Source organism: Aegilops tauschii, chromosome 1 (assembly GCF_002575655.3).
Source record: "Aegilops tauschii subsp. strangulata cultivar AL8/78 chromosome 1, Aet v6.0, whole genome shotgun sequence".
Lineage (NCBI taxonomy): Eukaryota > Viridiplantae > Streptophyta > Magnoliopsida > Poales > Poaceae > Aegilops > Aegilops tauschii.
In genome coordinates this window covers 123478030-123484550 of record NC_053035.3, presented here as the reverse complement: position 1 = coordinate 123484550, position 6521 = coordinate 123478030, and the positions used below count along the sequence as shown (strand labels likewise).

The window sequence follows — 6521 nt, the reverse complement described above, 5'->3', positions numbered from 1 at the left end:
GAAGAATTTGTTGCTTTTAAGGGTGTCTATAAAGTTGCTTCTTTAATTGGAAAGTATGATATTACTCTCTACAAATCTGAAAAAAAATTCAATACTTAAATATTGCTATGAAAACTATGCATGTAATTCCTATGTTAGTGAATTCATTGGGAGAATTACTTCTTTGGAAGAAAATAATGATATGCATGAATCTCTAGATAATTATGATTCTGTTGATTTGATTGAAATATCCCCTCTTAATGAATGTGATGCTTGCTATTCTTATGACCATGATGCCAACATTAATGATGCTTATGGTGATGAACTTGATATAGTTCCTTATGTTCAAAACAAAATTATTGCTATTGCACCCATACTTGATAGCTCCTTGAATGAAAAGAATGATTGCAATGATGTTATGATAAATTCTATTAATGCCAATTGTGCTAATAATATGCAAAGCTACAAGCTTGGGGATGCTAATTTTGTTATGTCCACTACTTATTGCAATGATCATGATTGGGTTGATGATGCTTCTTATGATCTTGAAAATTTATTCAACCCTCATGATGAATATGATATTGATAATAAATATTGCAATAATAATATTGAAAGTGGGTTTGGAAGAGCGTCAACTTTAGGTAAAAATGATCCCACATATTTGGAGAGTGTTCAATCTTATGAAATTTTTGATAAAAGTGGGTTTGGAGAGGTCACAACTTTAGTTGATGTTAATCCCACTATCTTGGAGATTATAAATTTTTTATGCATGTGAATCATGAAGAGAAAATTTTATATGATAGCTATATTATTGAATTTGATTATGATATTACATGTAATTGTTACGAGAGAGGAAAATATGGTTGTAGAAACTTTCATGTTATTAAATTTCCTCTCTTTATGTTGAGGTTGTCAATGTTTTATTCCTCTCCTTTGCATACGCTAAATATTTATCGTCTTGATAATTTGTTTGCTTATAAAATTCTCGTGCATAGGAAGTATGTTAGACTTCAATGTGTTTGCCACATGTTTTATGATGCTCTCGTTGCGCTTCAATTCTTATCATTTATGTGGGCATCATTGAAATCGCAAAGCCTATCTTAATGGCTATAAAGAAAAAGCTTGTTGGGAGACAACCCAATGGCTTTCCTTTATGTTATTTAATAAATATACAATTATACTTTTGTAATGATTGTGTTTTTTGTGTTTTAATTAGTGTTTGTGCCAAGTAAAGCCTTTAGAATGGTTTGGGTGATAGTTGCTTTGATTCTATACATTAACAGAAACTTTTACATCCAATAGCAGAATTTTTTTAAATCACAGGAGCTACGAAAGTTTTTGAATTTTTTACACATGATTGATATACAAATTTCCTACGTCGTCCTAATTTTTCTGAATTGTGGGAGTTACAATCTGGAATTTTCTGTATCAAACTTGGTCATCCATTCTACTCACGTATTAATTTTCGCTAAGTATTGACACCCGCGGTATTCTTAGCGAAGAAAATACAATTGAGTTTTTACTATTCATTGACGTTGTTTTTCAATATAGCTTCAATTTTATCATTTTTGGCCAGAATACCATGGATGTTATTTGTTCGTAGAATTTCATACGCACGCATACCAGCCACCCAAAAAAAACTTATGTATGTTATAAAAAATATTCAGATTTTTTTTAGTATGTTTTTCCACTTTACTATTCATAAGGGTGCACGTGGAACAATGTTCACTAAATCGGTGTACATACAATTCGGACAAAATAAAAATAAAATTCACGCTGCATGCTCCCTGCCTACCCCAACATACAGTCTACCGAACACCTAGACACCTATATAAACCCACGCATCTTGCTGAATTAAATCCAAACCAAACCCCCGCACTTCAATTCAATTCACTCCATCAACCACACGTACCCACCCCCAGCAACAACAGCTCACCGTCACACCTCAAACCAACCCGAAGGTGTGTCCTCCTCCGGCCCTCCCCCGTTCCAAATGGCGGCGGCGGCGGCAAAGCCCGTGCCAGTGGAGCGGCTCGGGCAGCGACTGGTGGCGCCGGCGGCTCCGACGCCGGAGAGCCCTCTGCGCCTGTCGTGGCTCGACCGCTACCCCACCCAGATGGCACTCATCGAGTCGCTGCACGTGTTCAAGCCCGACATGGCCAGGGAGGGTGACAGCCCCGCGAGGGCCGTGGAGCAGGCCCTGGCGAGGGCGCTGGTGGAGTACTACCCGCTGGCAGGCCGCCTCACGGTGACCAACGCCGGCGAGCTGCAGGTGGACTGCAGCGACGGAGGCGTGTGGTTCATTGAGGCTGCCGTCAGGTGTCGGCTAGAGGACGTGGACTATCTCGAGTACCCGCTCGCCGTGGACAAGGACGAGCTGCTCCCCCACCCGCGCCCCAAGCCCAGCCGTGAGGAGGAGAGCAAGCTCATCTTGCTTGTCCAGGTACTTGCTGGATTCGATTCGCATTGTGCTGTGTCGGTGGAGGATTTGGATTTTACTGCGAGCTAAACTGGGCGTGGTGGACGCGACACGCAGGTCACGACGTTCGATTGCGGCGGCTTCGTGGTGGGGTTCCGGTTCAGCCACACGGTGGCCGACGGGCCCGGGGCGGCGCAGTTCATGGGCGCGGTGGGGGAGCTGGCGCGCGGGGCGGGCCGCATCTCGGTGGCACCGGTGTGGGGCCGCGACGCGATCCCTGACCCGGCCGGCGCCCTCGTCGGCAGCCTCCCGGACCCCGCGGGCGCCAAGCGGCTGGAATACCTCGCCATAGACATCTCCGCCGACTACATCAACCACTTCAAGGGCCAGTTCGCGGCGGCCACCGGTGGCGCCCGGTGCTCAGCGTTCGAGGTGCTCATCGCCAAGGCCTGGCAGAGCCGCACGCGCGCCGTTTGCTTCGACGAGGGTTCCCCCGTGCACCTCTGCTTCGCGATGAACGCGCGGCCGCTCCTCCACGCCCGCCTTCCCTCCGGGGGCGCCGGCTTCTACGGCAACTGCTACTACATCATGCGCGTCTCCTCCACCGCCGGGAAGGTGGCGTCCTCCACCATCACCGACGTCGTGAAGATCATCAAGGAGGGGAAGAAGCGGCTGCCCTCGGAGTTCGCGCGGTGGGGCGCCGGCGAGATGGCGAGCGTCGACCCGTACCAGATCACCTCCGACTACCGGACGCTGCTCGTCTCCGACTGGACGCGGCTGGGCTTCGCCGAGGTGGACTACGGGTGGGGCCCGCCCGCCCACGTCGTGCCGCTGACAAACCTGGACTACATCGCCACGTGCATCCTCGTCAAGCCCTGGGTACACAAGCCAGGCGCCCGGCTCATCACGCAGTGCGTGACGCCGGACCGTGTCGCCGCTTTCCACGACGCCTTGGTGGACACCAACTAGCTCACCACTGTCTCCCCACACTTCGTTCACGGGTTCCCTCCTTTTTTACACCATCTCGTTAGTGTTTAATTACAGCTTGGTGAGCGAAAGTAATGGTAAACCGAGCAAGAATAATGGCGAACAGATACTGTAGTAGTGAAGAAACGTATAAAGTGGAAGAAGAATACGCGCAGATATGGGGGACAGGTAGACACAGCTAGTAGATGGTAGTGGGCAACGGCGAGATTGGTATATGATGCCTTTGGGTGGTCTCGGTGGCGTTGCAGGAAGTGTATACTAGTACATCCTTTTCTTCTTCTTTCTTTTTCTTCCTTCTCTTTTTGGGGGGTTTTGATTGAAGGATCGAAGCTGGGCTTGGTGGGAAGCTACCAACTAGTCTCCCCTCGACTTGTGTGCTGTACTCTTCATTTTATTCCTTTCGAATATAAACCCGCAAGGTGTACAGACTATTCTCTAGTGGTTTTTGTCCATGTAAATTAGCTAATTCTACATAATTATATAATGGTATAATGTGAAAAACAGCTCATCCTGGTGTCGTCTTTTTCACAGCTTAGAAATTATCTGTGTTTTTAACAAGATCTGCGGGTATAAACTTGACCTCATAGCGTACATGTATGAAATGTTTGAAGAAATCTTCACGATACTTACATGCGAGTACAGTCATTTTGCTCCAACTTTTGGCATCATTGACGTACCTATGCATGGCACAACGTCCACACTAGCTGGCTGCTAGTCCTTCCCCAAGGATTTTCTTTTCTTTTCTCCGTAAATTCTTGACCCGTCAATTTATCATGTCCTTGCAATCCAGCTGGCTGCCATAGACGAATCACAAATAGAGTATGGACTGCAGGACAGAGGTGGTCATCGTCTATCTATACTCTTCCTCCTACCGTTCCAAGACCGACAAAATTGGAACAACAGGTGACCTTCTTTTTTGCAACCGGTGACTTGACCATTCAGTTCCCATCCGGTGGCCAAATAAGTAGGTAGAAATGCCAAAGGTAGCTCATCTTTACCGAACAAATCGACTTAAAATTTCAATGCAGAATGCCCCGCGTTCCAAGCATTCTAAAGTAGTTCACCGAATGATAAGTTGATGCAGCCAAGCCTCAGTTGTAGGGGTTGGTGCCTTTGGTGATGAGAAGGAAAAATCAAGAGTGAAGTAGCAAAGCAGCAAAGGTGTACGTCCTCATGTTAGAGACAAGGGAATGGTCACGACCTCGGTGCTGTTGGATGATAGCGCGGAGCCAACGACCCAAGTACCAGGATGACACTTCTCGCGGGTGTAGAATGTGTCACACGATTTCGACGTGACCAATTGTTAAACTGTGCAGGTAGTGTCGTGTTGCTGATTTTGTGCTGGACCTTGCCGCTTGGAATCTTTAGCTGCTTTAGTTGCTTGCACGGAACCTAACCAGCGCACGCAAGTGTCGGTGAGCCTATAACAGATCGTGGTAGACGTACATGGGAGATTGGGAGGGAAGCCGCCAGCGCATCAACTCAGAGCATCTACAATCCGGACCTCTCAAATTCCCCTATACGCTTGGGATGATGCTTTGGTCATTGTCCGATCATAAAATAGCCACTCAACCAGAACCCTCAAGCCGGTTATATACATTCGGACTGTCCGCCACCCCAAAACCCAGTCTATATTTTGGGCGGATAACGAACGGACCCAACGCACACGGACGCATTCGCCACATCAGGCCGGCCCATGATTGCCCATCCCGTCCTCACATATACACCACCTTGGACCAAACCCAAAGCCCCCGTCAACACTCTCGAACGCTACACTGCCTGTCTCCTCCCCACCCCTCCTTGTCCCGCCCCCACTGTCCCCCTCCTCTCCACATGGTCAGCTCCGGCAGCGAGACACACCCTATCGACTGGGCAACGCTCGTGGAGGAGGACTCGACCTAAGCGCCATCGGACGCGAAGCTAACATTTTGTGCCGCCTTCTGTCGCTTGCCTATGGACAAGAGCGTCCCTTCGAGCTCCCCCTCCCCCCCGGTCGCCCACCATGGTGAAATCAGTCATGCCGGCAGCAGACGTGAGCGTAATCACTCCATGTCGTCCCCCGTTGTCCTGCGTCGGTCACCACCCCCATCCACTATGTTTCACAAGTCAAGGGCATAGAGATGTTAATCCGATAGTATGGACTCGGGGATGGGGATCATCGAGTCGGATAGACCCACTTCGAGATGTAACAACATATTGCCATCTCTTAGTCTTAAGTCCAGTGTATAAGTCTTGTCCTAGACATGAGGTCTTCACATGTTCTCGGGATGAGGACCGACTCACTTATGGTTCTATTAAATGACTCATAACTGGTTAATATAAAGGAAACATCCGGGTGAGTCATGAAACATTTCATGAGAGATGGTTGACCAAGATGAGATGTGCCCCTCCTACTCGGAGAGATATTCTCTGGGTCCTCATGAGTGATCATATTCGGAAAGCATGACCCATGCGACTTGGTTTAAGTGTCAACCCATTTCAAAACTATGTCTAACAGTTTCATGAAGAGAGGACGAGCTACCAAAAAGGGTGAAACGTGTGATCCTTGAGCTCGGTAACATATATCGTGAAGCAAAAGAAATGATGCATATGACACATTGTCTAGGTTCACCAATATGACTTCGCGCACACATGGTAGTTCGCACGCTCTGTTAGGAGCCGCTAGCAAATATCGGCTCAGGTTGTGTCCATGTGTACGTGAACCTATAGGATCGCGCTCAAGGGGAAGGAGCCCACTCGGATTGGATCCCAGTAGAAACTTGCCATAGAGTTCTAATGGGCCTCAAGTGTTGATCCCACCTCAGACATCTATGTAAGTGGAGGGTTGAAACCCTAGAAAGGGTTCGACCAGTCCCATGACCTAGCCATCGCCACTCCCATGCCCACTTCGTGCGATCGGACCTAGCAGCCTGCCACCCGATATTTCTCCCTACACACGGAGAAACCTTGGAGGCGTTACATCTGTGAAGCTCTAGCAAACTGTTCGAGGGAACCGCGAGGAAGTGTTCAAGGGATCGGCGAGGAGATGCTTGAGGGATCTGTGGGGAGGAGGAGACGGGGATGCGCATCGCCAGCTCTACAACATTGAGGAGGCGGTGTTCGAGGGATCCACAATTGTGATTGTGCGGCTAGTGGT

General features: G+C 48.2%; 1 protein-coding gene across 1 annotated transcript; it reads left to right on the top strand.

The window, feature by feature from the left end:
* The first annotated feature begins 1846 nt into the window (after positions 1–1846).
* LOC109763313 (acyl transferase 7) lies at positions 1847–3886 on the top strand. Its single transcript, XM_020322150.4, has 2 exons — positions 1847–2422; positions 2516–3886. The coding sequence occupies exons 1-2, from the start codon at positions 1973–1975 to the stop codon at positions 3365–3367; spliced, it is 1302 nt and encodes a 433-aa protein (XP_020177739.1). The 5' UTR covers positions 1847–1972; the 3' UTR covers positions 3368–3886.
* Positions 3887–6521: the final 2635 nt, after the last annotated feature.

Coding starts and splice junctions, on each gene's coding strand:
- LOC109763313 (XM_020322150.4), top strand. CDS start 1,973: ATGGCGGCGGCGGCGGCAAAGCCCGTGCCAGTGGAGCGGCTCGGGCAG. Junction 2,423..2,515: donor AGCTCATCTTGCTTGTCCAG/GTACTTGCTGGA, acceptor CGCGACACGCAG/GTCACGACGTTCGATTGCGG.